General features: G+C 43.6%; 2 protein-coding genes and 1 long non-coding RNA gene across 5 annotated transcripts; 2 read left to right on the top strand and 1 right to left on the bottom strand.

Annotated features, from left to right (window-relative positions):
• The first annotated feature begins 103 nt into the window (after positions 1-103).
• On the top strand, positions 104-2,965 carry GON7 (GON7 subunit of KEOPS complex). The gene is made up of 2 exons (XM_025869434.2): positions 104-311; positions 2,537-2,965. Exons 1-2 carry the CDS (start codon positions 104-106, stop codon positions 2,629-2,631), a joined length of 303 nt encoding a protein of 100 aa, XP_025725219.1. The 3' UTR covers positions 2,632-2,965.
• Positions 2,966-13,383: 10,418 nt separating this feature from the next.
• Positions 13,384-15,806, bottom strand: LYSET (lysosomal enzyme trafficking factor). Of its 3 annotated transcripts, none has more exons than XM_073895807.1 (2): positions 15,611-15,806; positions 13,384-14,209 (listed from the first exon to the last, which is right to left on the bottom strand). In XM_073895807.1, exon 2 carries the CDS (start codon positions 14,191-14,193, stop codon positions 13,798-13,800), a length of 396 nt encoding a protein of 131 aa, XP_073751908.1. In that variant the 5' UTR covers positions 14,194-14,209; positions 15,611-15,806; the 3' UTR covers positions 13,384-13,797. The 3 variants fall into 3 exon arrangements, with proteins under 3 accessions (XP_073751908.1, XP_025725221.1, XP_025725220.1); XM_025869436.2 differs by lacking the exon at positions 15,611-15,806 and adding an exon at positions 15,063-15,177; XM_025869435.2 differs by lacking the exon at positions 15,611-15,806 and adding an exon at positions 14,621-15,056.
• LOC112822074 (uncharacterized) lies at positions 15,214-17,378 on the top strand. Its single transcript, XR_003207610.2, has 2 exons — positions 15,214-15,454; positions 15,581-17,378. It is a non-coding gene; the product is annotated as an uncharacterized lncRNA (long non-coding RNA).
• The last annotated feature ends 1,454 nt before the right edge of the window (positions 17,379-18,832 follow it).

The following is an 18,832-nucleotide window of genomic DNA, read 5'->3' as shown; positions in this document are numbered from 1 at the left end:
CTCCCGCCTGCGCCGGCCTGCACCGGCCTGCGCCCGCCGCGTGCTGACTTCCGCTTCCGGGTGGCACTTCCCTGTCGCTCGCTATTGAAGCTCAGCGGTCGTCATGGAGTTGTCTGCCGAGTACGTCGGGGTGGATGGGCAGCAGGAGCAGCTGCGGGTGCCCTGTGAGGCGCCGAGCGACGCGGACCCTTTCGAGGGCCTGTTGTCTGGTGTGGCCCAGATGAGAGAGTTGGTGAACGAGCTCTTCGTCTCCCTGGTACAGCAGGAAGCGCAAGACCAGGAGGTGGCGACTCCAGAAGAGGCCATGGACGGTGAGCCCTGAGAAGGTGCTGGAGCGACAGGAGGGCGGGGCAGGGGAGCCCGGGTAGAGTGGCCGACTTGGAGAAAGCTTCGGGGGGAAGAAGAATCCAGCTAAAAATTGTTGGTACTTACCGCCGTATTATCTGGGCTGCTTCTACTTAAGCGTTTTCACGACTCTCTTTCCATTTATATCACAGAAAACGTGCTGAATGCTTAGTACTCTGTGCCAGGCACTGGGCTGTGCTCTTGAGAAAGAATGAGGTGAATGCCACTCAGTTCCTGGCCTTGTGGAACTCTCAGGCTGGTGCGGGTTAGACAAGCAAACACTTATTACAGACTGGAAGTACGACCTCAGGGCCCTCTGTAATTATTGCAAACTCAGAGGACCCGGGAAGCCTTCAGAGAGGGGACATGACTTTTGAGCTGGGGGGGGGGTGAAGGATGAAAATGAGTATTACCAGGGTTGACATTACAAACATGTTAGGAAGACTGCCATCTATCGCCGAATAGGTTCTGAAGATTTCAGTTTAAGGAGCCCTAACTCCTTCCCATATCCCATTTTAGAAGGTACAGTTTGAAAGGAGAAATATGAAATTCAAGTGAATACAAAAAGAGGTAGGTACATTTTCTGTCCTGAGCTGAAGAACCTAAGAATTAAATATTGGGAGTCAGGACTTAACTCCTTTAAAGAGGGGTTTAAATGGTACCGTACTTTTTTTTTTCCCATCTTGTTTACATCTTGATAGTTCCAGATAATGTGAACTCAGACCATTACTCTGAGTTCAGACAATAGATTGGTTCCATGAATGTTAACTGGGCGTTGCCACATAAGTTCGAGGTGAAGCCCTGTTTCTTGGCTCCAGAAATACTTCTCTAATCTGTTGAAAGTGTTATCATTGGAATAAGGATGAGTATAGCTAGAACCATTTCTTAAAATATCATTACTTTTTGGAAAAATAACTGCTGCCTATTCTCTTAATGGCAGGTCAGTAATATCTTTGTATTGGAGGACATGTTTGTGTATATTAAATGATGACCCCATAAAGCTTAGGTTTGAATTTCCTTTGTTAAAAGTAATGAGATTGAAATGGTGCATTTTGTGTTATATGAATTCTATCTCAACAAATGTACAAAATTTAAAAATTACAACAATTACTAAAAAGTGATAGAACTCTAAAAAGTACTAAGTACTGAAATTGGATTACAAATAATCCGTTGTCAAATGTGCAAAGGATTTGAATAGACATTTCTCCAGATGAGATATACAAATGGTCAGTAAGCTCATGAAAAGAAGTTCAGCATCATTGGCCATCAGAAAAATGCTAATGAAAACCACAATAAAATACCACTTCATGCTCACTAGGATGACTATAATCAGAAAGAACAATAAGTGTTAGCTAGGATGTGAAGAAATTGGAGCCCTCATACATTGCTGGTGGAAATATGAAATGATATACCTTCTTTGGAAAACGATTCAGCAGTTCCTCAAAAAGTTAAAGTGATCATATGACCCAGTAATTGCACTTCTAGGATCTCCTCATTCCATTCCTAGTTCTCCAAAGAGAACTGGAAACATACGTTCACATAAAAACTTACCCGTGAATGTTCATAGCAGTACTATTTTATAATCACTAAAAAGTGGAAACAGCACAGAAGTCCATCACCTGATGAGTGGATAAATAAAACGTGTATCCATCAATGGAATATTACTTAACAATAAAAAGGAATGAAGTACCAATAAACACTACAACATGAATGAACCTTAAAAACATGTTGAATGAAAGAAGGCAGACAAAAAGGCCACATATGTTATGATTCCATTTATATGAAATGTCGAGAATAGACAAATCTATGGAGATAGAAAGTAGATTAGAGGTGGCCAAGGGCTAAGGGGAATGGAAAGTGATTGTTGATGGGTGCGGGACTTCTTTACAGAATGATGAAAATGTTCTAGAATTAAATTGTAGTGACAGTTGCTCAACCTAGGGAACATACTATAAATCAAGAAATTGTAGAGTGAATTTTATGGTCTATGAATTATGTCTCAAAAAAAAGTGATAAAATTTTAAACACCAAAATTCTTGAAATCTTTTTAACCATACATACTTTGAATCTGTTGTATGCATGATTTTATTAATCCTTAAAATTGAAATGATCTCATTATCAAGCATTTTAGCAATCTTATTTCTTTGAACCACTGAACATATTGTCATACAACAAATATTTATTTTAAAAGGTGATGATGAAGACGATGCAGAAGATGAAAATAACACTGATAATAGAACTAACTCAGATGGACCATCTGCAAAACGGCCCAAACCGCCATCTTAACAGTTGCTTTTATGAAATTTTAAAGACTGCTACTATATCTGAATTATCACACAGTGACATTTAGGAAAGACTTGTGCTCTAATTTGGAAAAGTATTTGTTTTATTCCTCTAGGACAATTTTGTCAAAGAAAAAAATGTTTCTTCTGTTTCCAGCAAAGAAAGATAAAATAAATGTTTAGAAATGAATCTGTTTTCTTGAGTGAGAAATAAATTTCAGACCATGGAAATAAAATAGAACACTTAATGATGTAGAAAATCCTCTAAGTTGGCAACTGAATTTTTATTGTTTTCTACTTTTTAAATAACCATTGAATTAAACTGTGTGATGTCTACATCTTTTGGCTTCTGCTTGTTATAAAAAATACATGTCAGTTCTTGGACAATAACATTTCAAAGAACCATGTGACATGAGCAAGTGGTGAAAATTGGATATTAAATTTAAGAATGGCAGTTCTGTGTAAGGGAAAACGGGAAGAGAAGTACTGAAGGAGGGAGATGAGCCCTTGAGAGAGACCCAAAGAAACCTGGAATCCCCACTCACAACCAATATATAGACCCCCAGAGATACCACTCAACAAATACATATTTAACTTGTACCTTAGGAGAACAAAGTTGAGGGTGCTTTTATGCTGTAGCATGTTATGTATATAAACACAAACGTAAATCTTTAAGTAACTTAATCTGTGTTGACTGTAACTTAAGGTATTTCTTCTCATCCATGCTTTGATTTTGCTTACTGAAGTGCTTTTGAATCCTTTAAAATACATATATATTCCTAAAATGTGTGTGTGTGTTCCTTTCTGCTTGTCAGTGGGACGAACACATTTTTTATTTACTATGCATGTTTCCTGATTCATTTACATAGCTAAAATGCAAAGAAATCAAGTAGCATGCATCTAAGGAAATACAAATCGTTACAGAATTTTAGAGTTAGAAGTAACCTTACAGATTATATGATTTCTTTCTGAGATGAATCTTAAAATAGGGTGTTTGCCCTGAATTTGAGCTAACAATTGACAGAGCTGGGTTGTACAAATACCCTTTAAAAAAATTACAAAAAAAAAAAAAAGATTATCGTAATACTTCCCCAGTTACATTCTGAAATCTATAGCTTACAAAGTACATGCTATTAAGGAAACTGAGTTTAGATATTTTTCGTATCTTTAAAGTATTGTTTTACTTGGAACATCAATCTTCCACTTAAGTGCATTTTTGTAATCAAAGCAATACCAAATAGAAAAAAAAATAGCAACTAGAAAATGTTTTGGTTTTTTTGTTGTTTTGGGTTTTTTTAAAGATTTCATTTGAGAGAGAGAGGGCAAGAGACAGCACGAGGAGGGTAAGGGGCAGAGGGAGAAGCAGACTCCCTGCTGAGCAGGGAGCCCTATGTGGGGCTTGATCCTAGGACCCCAGGATCATGACCTGAGCTGAAGGCAGACGCTTAACTGACTGAGCCACCCAGGCGCCCCTAGGAAATGTTTTATAAATAGTCAGAAATTTCCTTTTTTAGTTTGTGATAATGTCTCTAATGTTGGCACCTTGACTCAGTTATTGACTTACAATCTTTTTCTTCATACAGTCTTTTAGAAAAAAAACTTACCAGCAGAGTTAAAATAGTTCATATATTTTTTAATTTTTTTTCTTTTTTAAAGTTTATTATTTTGGGGCACCTGGGTGGCTCAGTTAGTTAAGTGTCTGCCTTCGGCTTAGGTCATGATCCCAGGGTCCTGGGATTGAGCCCCATGTGGGGTTCCCTGCTCAGCGGGGAGCCTGCTTCTCCCTCTTGCTCTGCCTGCCGCTTCCCTCAGCTTGTGCTGTCAAATAAATAAAATCTTAAGGGGCGCCTGGGTGGCTCAGTCGTTAAGCGTCTGCCTTCCGCTCAGGTCATGATCCTGGCCAGGGTCTTGGGATCGAGCCCCCACATCGGGCTCCCTGCTCCACGGGAAGCCTGCTTCTCCCTCTCCCCCCCCCCCCCCTTTTTTTCCCCCCCCCCCTCCCTTTCTCTCCCTATATCAAAAAAATTTTTTTTTTTTTAAAAAAATAAAATCTGGGGCACCTGGGTGGCTCAGTCGTTAAGCATCTGCCTTCGGCTCAGGTCATGATCCCAGGGTCCTGGGATCGAGTCCCGCATCGGGCTCCTCGCTCAGCGGGAAGCCTGCTTCTCCCTCTCACATTCCCTCTGCTTGTGTTCCCTCTCTCGCTGTGTCTCTCTGTCAAATAAATAAATAAAATCTTAAAAAAAATAAAAAGCAAAAAAAAAATAAAGTCTTTTTTTTAAGTTTATTATTTTTTTAGTAACCTCCACATACAACAGGGGGCTCAAACTCATGACCCTGAATTCAATAGTCACATGATCTTCTAAGTCATCCAGGTGCCCCTAAAATAGTTCATATTTTTAAAGCAATAGCTGAGCTTTGCTCCTGAATATTTTGTTTCCTTCTTTGTTTAGTAAATATATTTATAAAGAAGAAATTTCAAGATATTTGCGCTTTGTGGTCCAGTGTTTTGAGGTCTGGGTTATAGGTTTGATTGATCTTTTCCTTAATTTTAATACTGATTCTAACTCTAATACTGTCTCCTTCATAAATGTCCATTTGCAGACCCTAGTTAATTAAATAAAAATAGAACCTAAATGTCCATTCTCAAGACCCTAGTCAATTAAATAAAAATAGAATATTAATACACTGATTTTACACAGTCCTTTAAAAAGACCGAACTGTAGGGTGCCTGGGTGGCTCAGTTGGTTAAGCGACTGCCTTCAGCTCAGGTCATGATCCTGGAGTCCCGGGATAAAGCCCCACATCGGGCTCCCTGCTCAGCAGAGGGTCTGCTTCTCCCTCTGACCCTCTTCCCCCTATTGCTCTCTCTCATTCTGTCTCTCAAATAAATAAAATTTTTAAAAAATAAAATAAATAAAAAGACCGAAGTGTAGCTCTATATGTTAAAGACCAATCTCTAGGATATATTGTTAAATGAAAACTAGCAAGATACAGAACAGAGTGTAGAATGCTACTATTGGAGAATATTGGCTAGATACACGTGGTATCTAAAAGGATAGAATGCTGCTGAGCAGGAGTTGGGTTGGGAATAAGATTTTTCACTGTACACTCTTGTTCTTTGCATTTTTAAGAAACGTATTTTGTATTTTTCTACACAAATACAGAAAAAGTTACTATTCCTCAAAAGTTATTGAAACTGTCGATTTTTTTTTTTTTTAAAGTAAGCTTTAGGGGCGCCTGGGTGGCTCAGTCGTTAAGCGTCTGCCTTCGGCTCAAGTCGTTAAGCGCCTGCCTTCGATCCTGGGATAGAGCCCCGCATCGGGCTCCCTGCTCCGCGGGAAGCCTGCATCTCCCTCTCCCACTCCCCCTGCTTGTGTACCCGCTCTCACTGTGTCTCTCTGTGTCAAATGAAATCTTTAAAAATAAATAAATAGAGTAAGCTTTACACCCAAGATGGGGCTTAAACTCATGACCCGGAGATCAAGAGTCACATGCTCTACTGACTGAGCCAGGCAGGAGCCTCAGTTTTTAATTTTAAAAAGTTATGCTTTAGAGGCACCTGGGTGGTTTAGTTGTTAAGCGTCTGCCTTAGGCTCAGGTCATGATCCTAGGGTCCTGGGATGGAGTCCCACATCAGGCTCCCTGCTCAGCCGGGAGTCAGCTTCTCCCTCTCCCACTCCCCCTGCTTGTGTTCTCTCTCTTGCTGTCTCTATTTGTCAAAAAATAAATAAAAATCTTTAAAAAAAAGGGGGGGGTGGTGCCTGGGTGGCTCAGTCAGCTAAGTGTCTGACTCTTGATTCTGGCTCAGGTCATGATCTCAGGATCGTAAGATTGAGCCCCAAGTCGGGCTCTGGGCTGGGCATGGAGCCTGCTTAAGATTCTCTCTCTTCCTCTCCCGGTCTTAAAAAAAAAAAAAACAACCAGGGCGCCTGGGTAGCTCAGTCCGTTGAACACCTACCTGACTCTTGATTTCAGCTCAGGTCATGATCTCAGGGTTGTGGGATGAGCCCTGTGTAGGGCTTCATGCTCAGTGCAGTCTGCTTGAGATTCTCCCACTCCCTCTGCCCCTCCCCCCACTTGTGCACATGCTCTCTCTCAAATAAATAAATAATCTTTAAAAAAAAAATCCACATTTCCCATCTGACTACTACTTTCTCAGAAAAGGGAGCAGAACATGACCTCTAAAGAGGTTAGGAAACTGAGCTAACAGGAGGTGTAGGACTCAGTAAAAAAGACAGTGTTTCTAAAACCGATGTGCCTAGCTTTAACCTTGAAAAAGATGCCCTCTAGCCAGTGCATCATTCGCAAAGTATAAAATGAATTTCACAGTGTTGCCGTAACTATTCCAGTTCTCAGGTGACCTTTGGGATCAGAATTGCTCTATTTAAAGACATGGCCCAGGGAACAGTGAATGCTAGAATGTAAGCTTCTATTTAAATCTTTTAAAAAGTAGTAGCTCACATTGGGGCAGCAACAAGGCCATTGGGGTAGTTTTAAATAGAAATTTACTCCAATGCGAAAAGAAAAACAGTTTACTCCAGTGCCAAAAAATCTGCTGGAGATAGAACTTCTAAAAACACATTACCACTTTACTTTTTTTTAAAGATTTTTATATTTATTTATTTGACAGAGACACAGCGAGAGAGGGAACCACAAGTAGGGGGAGTGGGAGAGGGAGAAGCAGGCTTCCTGCCGAGCGGGGAGCCCGGGGAGCCCGATGCGGGGCTCAATCCCAGGGTCGAAGGCAGGCGCTTAACGACTGACCCACCCAGGTGCCCCCATATTAGCATTTTAAATGAGCAATTTACAGGACCAATAAACTCCAGAGTACTGCAATTGTGTGCTGTAGCTCAAAGAGATTGGCATGACACTTGATGCATATGTTAGGTGGTTTAGGAAACTGTTATCTTAATGATTGTAACTTGAGAATTGCTCAAGGCTCTAATCACCCCTTCAAACCTTGTTTGTGAGTGTGGTTTATGTTTTTTTTCTGCATGTACAAGGAACATCCCTAGACAACCAACATCACAACCATTGGCAAAAATAAATGGACTCATTTTAAATCTTGGCCTCAGAAAGAATATATCACTACATGCTGAAACCTGAGAAAGCTTAACCACTAAACTTATCTCGAACATGTGACAGATTAGACTTTGCACTTAGTAGAAAATGTTAACTCTAACCTTTATTTTCTCTGGAGAGCAAACTAGATTGTTTTGCAGTCTAATGAAAGAGGTATTCAGTGGCAGTAAAAATCACTCATGCAATAAAAAATTATGAGCACCTACTGTGTGCCAGGCACTGTTCTAAGCACAGGGTATACCTCCCTCATGATGGAGTTGGGATTCTGACAAAATGTGTAACATGTCGTGTGATGTTGAGTGCTGTGGAGAAAAACAGGGAAGGAGGATACTAAATTTTAAATAGGCCGGTCAAAGGCAGCCTTACAAAGCTGAAAATTGAGCAAAGGTCTGAAGATGGTGGTAAAAGCCGGCCAGGGCTGAGCATCCAGACAGAAGGTACACTGAGTGCATAAGCCCTGAAACAGGTTTTTCTGGCATATCCTAGAATCAGCAGGAAGATCAGTGTGGCTAGAGTGGAATGAGGGGTGGAGAGAATAGTAGAAAATGAAGAAAATGGTCAAGGGCCACTTATTTAGGACTTTGTAAGCCATGTTAAGAACTTTGAGTTTTATTCTCGGTAGGGAAGCTATAGGAGGGTTTTTGAGAGAAGTAACATTTTAAGAGAATCTCTTGCCACTTGTTTGATAAGACTTACAGGGGCCTTGAGCAGATTTTGGTGGGTAGAGATATGAAGACCTTGATTTTGGACAGGTTAAATCTCAGATGCCTGGTAAGACATAGTAAATGCCAAATAGGCAGTTGAATATCCAAGCCTGGAGCTCAGGAGATATGCAGGGTAGTAATATAAATTTGAGCACTTAAAGCCATGAACCAGGGGCGTCTGGGTGGCTCAGTTGGTTTAAGCGACTGCCTTCAGCTCAGGTCATGATCCTGGAGTCCCAGGATGGAGTCCCGCATCGGGCTCCCTGCTCAGCAGGGAGTCTGCTTCTCCCTCTGATCTTCCCCCCTCTCATGTACTCTCTCTCTCTCTCAAATAAATAAATAAAATCTTTAAAGCCATGAACCAGGATAGGATGACCAAGGGGAGTAAGTATAGAAATGAGAACTGGGGGATGTCAACATTTGGAAACTGGGCAGAGCCCCAGGGAGGAAAGAGCAAAGGAGACAGGAGAAGTTGATGAGGAAGAAGGCAAACCAGGGAAGTGTCTAGAACTGGGGTAAAATCTGGGGGCTGCTAGCCACATGTGGCTATTTGAAATAATTAAAATATAAAAATTCAGTTCCTTTCACACTAGCCACATTTCAAGGGCTCATTTCATGTGGCTAATGGCTACTGATTTGGACAGTAAAGATAGGTACAAAATATTTCCATCATCACTAAAGCTCTATTGGGCAGTACCGATCCAGAAACCAGCTGAAGAAAGTATCTCAAGGACAAGGGGTGTGTCAAAAACTGCTAGATGAGTAATTTAAGGGCTGAGTCTTGACCATTGGGTTTAGTTATGTGTAAGTGACCAGTGACCTCTTGACAAGAGAGTTTTGGTAGAGTGGGAGGCAAAACCCTGATACAAGTGTGTTCACAATAATCTGGAGGAGAGGAACTAGAACCAGAAAATACACCTTGTTCCTGAACTTGGGCTCCGGCAGGCAGCCGCCTACAGTCTACTCTGTATGGTCATGTCCACGCTGACACTGCACCTGGAGTGGAGCACCTGATAGGCCCAGCGGTAGGGCTCCTAGTGCTGCTTGCCCAGATCATCTCAAGCTACCATAGGAAGAGCTCAGGACCACGGATATCACCTTTGGACTCACCTGCTTTGTTTTTCCAGCCACGGGACTGGGTCTTGTCACATTTGGAGAGCTACAGGAAGCAGGAGTGAAGGGGACTGTCCTCTCCTGCACCTTGTGACCTGACCGTGCTCTGTCTGTCCTGATCATGTCTGCTGAATTCCTAGCTGGCCTCCCTTGGATCATGCCCTTCAGTAACAGTGACCTCTTATACAATCATGACTTGATTTCAACATGGTGACATCCTGGGACCACATGTATCAGTTTATAAGGCCCAGCTCTGTACAGCCCCAACTTGTAGCAATAGAGTCTATCTAAGCCTTGAAAAATTTAAAGAAAATATAGACACCTCTTTAAAGACTTGCAATTCAGGGAGCCTGGGTGGCTCAGTTAGTTAAGCTACTGCCTTCAGCTCAGGTCATGATCCTGGAGTCCCGGGATCGAGTCCCGCATCAGGCTCCCTGCTCAGCGGGGAGTCTGCTTCTCCCTCTGACTTCCCCGTCTCGTGCTATCTCGTTCTCTCTCCCAAATAAATAAATAAAATCTTAAAAAAAAAAAAGATTTGCAATTCAAATAGCTGGGGTGAACTTGCCGCAAAATACTTGAAGCTGCTCCAAAGACAGATACATCTAAGATAACGGACAGTTGAGCCTTTATGGTGCATAAAAACCCATGGTCCAGTGATTCTCCACGAATGATTCCAATACAATCATGTGAAGAGCTCTAAAAACACAGTTGCCTCTTCTCTCCCAGAGAGTGACAAAACTGGGCAGGGACCTTGGCATTGTTTATGTGAGGAGTTTTGCTTTGTTTCTTGTTTATTTCTTTGGATGATTCTAATATACAAAACCTATTCCCTTAGACCAAAACAAAAATACTACTGCAGGATTCCCAATCATGGTCCAGAATTTTCTGGAACTTTATAAAGAGGTTAGAGAATTAAGTGATGGCATACACTTGATGCAAAATGAGTCATGCAGTATTGTGGTAAAGCTTTCTGTTTTGGAGACTGAGATTGTTAAATCCATCAAGAAGGAAATCAACACTAGATAATCTTAATAAAAACTGTAACACTACCCGTGGTGAACAGACATCCCAGTCTGATTAGTTTATGGGTGTGGTTACTGCCATAGAAATGTTCTGATGATTCCACCTCCCCAATGAAAAGTTTTTTTTTAATTAATTATAAAAGCTTTGAAATAGATTCAAATTCTAAACTTAGGAAATCACATTTTTTACTTTAAAACTGAAAGCATCTAGGGGCATGTGGGGGTCTCAGTCGGTGGAGCATCTGACTGACTCTTGACTTCAGCTCAGGTCCTGATCTCAGGGTGGTGAGATCGGGCCCGTCGGGCTCAGTGTGGAGTCTGCTTGAGATTCTCTCTCTCCCACTCCCCTCCCCCGCTTTTAAAAAAATAAAATTAAAACAAAAACTGGTAGCATCTTTAAAACTAGAAAAGTTAAAAAAAAAAAACAACTAGAAAAGTTACATGGTGACTAACGCTCCATGAATTAGATGTTTCTCCGATTTAATTATCTATTCTCTGTCCTGGCACTTTCAAAAAAATAAAATATCTGGCATATTTCCATGAAAAACACACAACAGGTTTTACTTCATTTCAGATGTGGTTGCAAATAAGGTGACTTATTAAGCAACTGGGGGGGAAAAATTAAGCAACCAGGGGATATTAACTCTGTCTCATTTCTGGAAGCAGGTATTACCGACGAGCTACGCATACCAGCATACCCGTCCTTTCCCTACAATCCCTGAAACACCTCCTGTGTTTGCCACTTATCTAATCCTGTGCTCACTGCTTACTGTACTGTGATGTAGATATGAAATAACTTCATATGATACTCAGGTTTCCTCCCCATCAGCTTAACCTCCCCCTCAATCTAACAGATTAATTTCACCTTTCCCTCTCCTCTACAAAGAGTGCTTTGAACTATTAAATAGCCATAGACAAAAAAGGACTAATTTACAACTTAGGTAATTCCTAAATAATCAAAAAACATTAACCCTGCCATCTGAAACTTAGTAATTACATTTGGAAGTACTGAATTACTCCCACTCTATTTTAATATTTCTACTACCAAGGCAATCTGGTCTTGAAAGATAGAGATGGACCGAATACTTACCAAATCCCCAAATACTAGAATTTGAAATATAAAAGATAAAGTCTACTTCAATAAAAAGGAATTACTACTTTATAAGACAAGTGATAAACTCACAAACCTTGCATTATATCAAGCCTTTATAAAATGAAAAAAATTGAAATACTTTTCTTAAATCATTTTCAAACTACCACTGCCTCAAGACTAATCAAATCAAACTGCTCAATGATTTTCCTCATATTATCCTTTTTTTCTGAAAAGCAGTATAACGAGGTGATAGAGCTGGAGATCCGAAGCCAGACATCCTGAGTTCAAATCCTGACTTCTCCACGTCCTTGCTGTGGGACCACGGGCCAGTTATTAATTCCTGTGCTTGCCTTCTGTAAAATGGCACTAGTATCAGCACGTACCTGCCTCCTAGGCCTGTTGTGAAAAAAGATGGAAATCACTCAAAAAACAGTGACTGTAGCGTGCATACTATTAGTTAAGTACTCAAAAGATGCCAAGTGATTTGGTTACCTGACCCTCACAGAAACGGGTATTTCAGACTGCTGCCTACTTTGGAGAGTCAGTGTATTGCAGCAAAAGCTCTATCATTTCAGTCACCAGACCTCTGGAAGAAGTAAAGAGAAAGTGAGATTGATTACCTGGAGAAGGATCCGATCATGCTGCTTGTGAGCTACAAAGGTACCTGCTCTATCTTTCAAGTACAGCTTGCTTTACTTGATGTAAATGTTCAGCCTTTGGAATGTTCAGCCTTCCATTCTGGTCAAATCAGACTTGAACGCTGAGGTTGTTAGAACACTTTTAGATTTTCAGTAGCTCATACGAATTGAGAAAAACCTTTCAATAATGCCCTTCCCATTCTTTGGCATGGCTAGGCAGACAATACCGTGAAACATGTCATTTGTGAGAAGCACTACAGGTCAGTGGTTAGGAACAAAGGCATCAGATGCCTGGTCATACCTCTGGCACTGCTGCTTACCTACCAGGTGTGTGACCTTAACAGTCAAGTTACTTAACTTCTCTACCTCAGTGGCTTATCTGTAAAATCTGGGTAATTGTTCTCTTAGGGTTGTTGAGAGGATTAAATGAGTTAATTCACGTCAACCTCTTAGAACAGAGCCCAATAGAATAAGCACCAAAAAAGGTTACGGTTATTATTAAAATCTATCAGTGTAATGTCCTTGGTATTAATGGCACAACTGTATAAAAATAGATCTTCATCCCACCCAGAAAAAAAGGAAAAAAAAATCCTAAAATCTGATATTTCCATGTTTTAGTCATTTGTATTGGTACCAGACATGAGGTAGTAAGTACAAACGCAAAGGAGGAAGTACAAAGATCACATCTTCATGCAATTCACCTGTTGCCCGAAGACCTGAAGGCTGGACCTTAGGCCAGAAAAGAAAATCAGAAGGATGGCGACTTGGTAGTATTTTAGAGGGGTGTCACACATCTGACAGGGACGAGACTAAATATTTTCACTGAACACCTCGTTTCCATCGTCTGTAAGATTTCTCAACTTTCAAACATTTAGTTTCTTCCCAAGTAATTTTTTAAAAACTAGTAGTGGTAATATCGCTGATAATGCCAGCAGCATCACCAAAAGGAAGCACAAATTTTGCTTATCAAGATAGCCATCACCTCAGGAATTTTATACCAATTTCTCACAAACCGATAGCAAGCAAGCATAAATAGTTGACTTAGTTACAACAGGTTGAACTGGTGTTTTGGTTTGAAGAATTTTAAAGCAAGCCAAGTAATTGTATAAAATTTAAATTTTATGACCACGTTTGGACCTTTTTACATTAAGCACAATGGAAATGTTCATATTCATTTTTTTCCCCAAAGGAAAAATTTCTGAATCATCACTATGTTGCACAGTAGAATAAAAATAGGAGTTCAGGTACTTATTCAAGTTTCTAAAGAATGCAAATAACAGACACGATTTTACTTCCAAAATCTGAAGTCCTCAACATGATTTTGTAGTACTGTATCTCAGGCTTCACTTAAAAATGCATTATTATTCAGATAAAGATAACCCCCTAGTCACACTTTTTAGAAAGCCTCTGCCCCACCACAACTTCCTGAGATCTGTGAACAAACTGCAGTCTTGTGATCAGGCTCCATATAGTACTGGCAGTTTTGTAACTGTAAGGAAAAAATGGTGACTGATTTTAGGTGTCAATCAGCTGTAGTCTGCTGATCTGATTAGAAGCCTTGACAAATGCCTGGTGGCGATTGCAAATAACTGCCAAGCATATGGGGATAATACAGTAGCCCACCGTTTTGGGGTCAGCTCTTGTACAAGAATAGAGGAACAAAAACATCTGTAAATAAGGTATCAGAAAAATAAGTGTCCAAAACCAAAAAGGCAGGGAGAGTAAACGAGCTTTCAAGGAGTGTGTCCATGTGGTTCCTTCAAGGGGCTCTTCCGGGTGCTGCTGAATGTGTTCCAAGGCCAGCCTGTTATAAGTCTCGTTGATTTCAAAAACGTAGTAAAACGCTCCTGCACTTGCTAACAAATACAGTCCCACTCCAATCCATCCCATCCTCTGACGGAAGTTCATCATTCTCCATGCTCTGTGCCTTCAAATCAAGAAAGAAAAAGGTTACGGTCTAGGAATGCTCTCACGGCAATGATCCCCCATCAAGGCATCTCAGGCTCGAAATAATTAAATTTGCCTTTACTAAGAAATGTAAACAACGCGCAGCTTGTTTTCTGTAATAGTTACGAGAAAGTAAAGTTTCAGTGTCTGTTGAGCGTGCTTTTTAGGTGAATCCCACAGAATAAATCAATCACTACACCCGGCTTAAATAGGTCCAGCACACCTTCCCTTGAGAAACTGGAATTAAACTGATTTCCTAAGGGACACTTCACCTTGATAGTTCAAACAGTCTCTGACTTAACACTACTGTTTCGGACGTGAACACTCGATTCTACAAGTTCAAAGCCATGTCGGAGCCCCCACGTTAAGACAGTAACTCTTAAACACTTACAGTGGTCCCGAAAATCTTCCTGTTCCCACGGCAAGCGTTAAAGAGTCACTCAGTTCTGAATACTCGGGTGGTTTTGGCATTTCAGAGAAAGCCACCCTAAGAGAAATCCCCGGGGTCACCGGCTGGGAGAAATGGGAGCGCGGCCAGCCTGGAGCACAGGCTAATTGTGATTAAGCACAGCGTGACGACTGCGGCCAGTCACGCGGCGGCTGCGGCCGGAGCCCCAGCCAGGGTCACCCGGCCGGGCCGGGAGGCTCCCCAGCCCCCCGGGCCTCCCCGGCAGCCGGCCCCGCCCCCCGCCGCGCTGCAGCGCCGGCGGCCGCGACCAGAGCTGCGCGGGCGGCGCCGGGCCCGGGCCTCTCCGCCTCGCAGCGCCGAGAGCCCAGTGCCGGGCAGCGGCCACCGGCCGAGCCTGCCGAGACGGGCAGCTCCCGGATCTCACCTTCCTGTCCCGTTTGGCCCGCCCGCCCGCCGTCCCGGATGCTGCCACAGTCGGGACTTCCGGCTCGGGCCGGAAGCGCGCGCGCTCCGCCCCGTCGTGACGCCAGGCCGTCTCCCGGCGCGCGCCCGGCACCGCTCGGGTGGGGACGGGGACGGGGGCTGCGGCGGCGCGGGGCCCGGCGCGTCCCTTCGCGTGGGTGGCGGTCTGGGCATCTTCGGAGCCCCCCGGCCTGGCCCCCGGTGCCTCGCCGGGGACAGCAGCACGGGCACGGCGCGGGCCGCCATGTCCCGGTGGCGCCGAGGGCAGGAGAGGCCGGCCTCCCGCTGCGCCGGCGCGGGACGCGGGCGCGGACGACTGGATCGCGGCGAGGGGCGCGCGGGGCCGCGGAGAGGGTGAGACGGCCGCTTGTCGCGGTGGGGCCGGCCGGAAGGTCGCCCGGGGCCGCGGGGCGTCTCGGGGCCTCTCGGGGCCGGGGTCCCAGACACCTGCCGCTAACCCGACTGCTTTGTTCCCTGCAGGCCTCCGGTCGGGACGCTGACGGCACTCACCGGGGGTGCCGCGGAGAAACGCCGTGCGTTGCGGCGGCATCGGTGCCCCGGCCCCATTAGAATTTAAAAATCTGTTGTTTGGGGCACCCTGACGCTGAGGCTCTTGGAAGACTGGTGCAGGGGGATGGAGGTGAGCCCTCGGAAAGCGCTGTTGGTTGCCGGCATCCCCCCGACCTGCACGGTGGCAGAAATCGGGGAGGCTCCGCGGGCAGGTTTGGCGCCGATGGGCGGGTACAGACCGCTCGGGAGGGTGTTCCGGCGGGAGGAGAACCGGAACGTAGCCTTAGTAGGGCTGACTGAGGAGACGGCTCTTGCTCTAGTCCCCGAGGAGCTCCCCGGAAAAGGGGGTGTCTGGAGAGTGATCTTCAAGCCCCCAGACCTGAATAATGAATTTTTAAGCAGATTAAATGAATTCTTAGAGGGAGAGGGCACAACGTTGGGGGAGTTGACCGGAGCTCTTGGATATGGAAACGACCCTTTTGACCTAGGCCAGGACATGATCCCAGAAATACAGGCCCTATGTTGGCACAGGCATTAGAGGAGGCTCTTCGGCCCGCCCTGCGGTACCCGAAATACAAAAAGCTGAGAGTGTTCTCAGGCGGTGACCCTCCGGAACCAGAAGAATTTGAGTCCTGGCTGTTTCATACTACTCGGATGATGAAGACTTGGCGGGTGCCAGATGCAGAGAAAAGAAGACGCTTGCTGGAGAGCCCTAGAGGCCCGGCATTTGATGTTATTCGTGTCCTCAAGATAAACAGTCCCTTCATTACAGTCGCTGAATGCCTGCAGGCTCTTGAGCAGGTGTTTGGGGTTATTGATAATCCTAGGGAATTGCAGATCAAGTATCTGACCACTTAGCAGAAGGATGGAGAGCAGTTGCCTGCTTATGTGCTGAGGTTGGAGCCTTTATTACAGAAACTGGTAGAGAGAGGAGCAGTTGAGAAAGATGTTGTGAATCAGGGCCGCCGAGACCAAATCTTGGCTGGAGCAGTCCACAGAACCCTTCGCAGGAAGCTTGCTCAGCCACAGGACGGCCCATCCGCTGGCTTATTGCAGCTACTGGCTACTGGCGCTGATAAAGGACCAAGAGGCAGCTGAGGAGGAGGAGGCGGCCCTTCTCTGGGCAGGACTAGAAGGGCATTTCTCCTGAATCTTAGGCAACCAGGAAGCAGAGCATGAAGGTAGAACAGTCAGTGTACTCGTGATAGACATTAATCAGTCCCTTCCTTGTGCTGCCGAGGAGCTCATTCTGTACAGTTTTCTGTCTAAATCCTTCGTCATTTCTGTGCTATTAAATGTCTTCCAAATGTGTCACAGACTAGGACGGTTGTAGTTCTGCACTAGTAGTTATATATTTAGATTTACTGCTGTGAATTTATCACACAAAATTGTACAGAGGGGCTATCGCTACACACATATGGTGCTCTGAGAAATGTCAGCTTTTATGTGATAACAGGTGCAAGGGTAGCCTGTCGGATGTGATGATGTATCATAGATGGTTTTTAGGTGTGTATTGCCCTACATTTATTATGAAGATATGAGCAGTGGTTAAGATACTAAGTTATTTTCTGTCTGAATCACAATTTTACTGATTCTGCGCAGCCAAAACGAGGCAGGATCAAATGCTGAGGTTGATAAGTTTGCAGCTATCACCTCTAACCCTGGGTTTCTGATATGTGACATCAGAACATCTGGTTCTGAATGTCATTTTAATAGGTGTTATAAAATGATCTATGTGAACTTATAAAATAAAGGAATGCTAATACAATGACCTTTTAAAAATCTGTTTTATTTATATCAAGATTCCAAGAGAGATTTCATTTGAACAAAGGGTTCCAGAAGCATAAATCTGAAAAACACTGAGGTTACACAATCTTAGTCCCTTGGATATTTTCCTCTTAGTGTCCAGGGGATAGAGAGTAGTTTTCTTTTTCTTTTCTTTTTTTTTTTTTTAAGATGTATTTATTTATTTATTTGAGAGCGAGAAAGAGAGCAAGCATGAGCAGGGGGAGAGGCAGAGGGAGAGAAGAGAATCTCAGGCAGTCACCTCGCCGAGCACAGAGCCCGACATGGGGCTAGACCCCACAACCCTGAAATCATGACCTGAGCCGAAACCAAGAGTCAGATGCTCAACTGACTGAGCCATCCAGGTGCCCCTAGGGAGTAGTTTTCTAAGTGAGATTGTCGGAGGGACCTTCGACTGATGTAGGAGGGAATGAAACAAGATGGAACACAAATTAGTCCAAAGAGTAGGTCCAAATGCATCACTGTGTCGAATTTGGAGAGTGAAAGGGAAGACATAAAGGTTGTATGCTTCTCCATGACAGACTGGACTAAATTAAAGTTTCCCCATGTATTTTCTCATTGAATCCTCATAAAAATCCTGCAATATAAGAAAACCCAGTTTCTCCTTGTAGAAATGGGCACAGAAAGGTTAAAAAATATTTGTCCAAGGGGCGCCTGGGTGGCTCAGTCAGTTAAGCGTCTGCCTTCTGCTCAGGTCATGATCCCAGGGTCCTGGGATCGAGTCCCACTTTGGGCTCCTTGCTCAGCAGGAAGCCTGCTCCTCCCTCTGCCTGCAGCTCCCCCTGCTTGTGCAAGCTTGTTCTATCTGTCTCTGGCAAATAAATAAAATCTTAGGGCGCCTGGGTGGCTCAGATGGTTAAGCGTCTGCCTTCGGCTCAGGTCATGATCCCAGGGTCCTGGGATCGAGTTCCGCATCGGGCTCCCTGCTAGGCGGGGAGCCTGCTTCTCCCTCTGCCTCTGCCTCTGCCTCTCTCTCTCTCTCTCTCTCTCTCTCTGACTCTCATGAATAAATAAATAAAATATTTAAAAATAAAATAAAATCTTAAAAAAAAAAAAAACAAAAAACTTGCCCAAGGCAAAACAACTAGTAAGTGGCAGGTCCAGAATTCTGTCCTCTGCCCTACTGCAAGGCCCATATTCTTTCCATTGCCAAGAAAAAGAAACAATCATAAGGGTATGAGCACCCAACAGCCTCACAAGGGAAACAAGGCAGATGTTAACCACATTTCATATATGTCTTGTATGCATTAGTGAAGAGTACGTTATTCTGAATCATTACTGCCAACTAGACATTATGAGAAGTGGGGAGTAGTCCACAATAGCCAAACTGTGGAAAGAGCCAAGATGTCCATCGACAGATGAATGGATAAAGAAGTGGTATATATACACAATGGAATATTATGCAGCCATCAAAAG

Source organism: Callorhinus ursinus, unplaced genomic scaffold (assembly GCF_003265705.2).
Source record: "Callorhinus ursinus isolate GAN/ISIS: 27379988/994484 unplaced genomic scaffold, GSC_fseal_2.0 scaffold8, whole genome shotgun sequence".
NCBI classification, from domain to species: Eukaryota; Metazoa; Chordata; class Mammalia; order Carnivora; family Otariidae; genus Callorhinus; species Callorhinus ursinus.
Note: the sequence above shows the minus strand (reverse complement) of the source record. Positions and strands in the feature narration are given on the sequence as shown.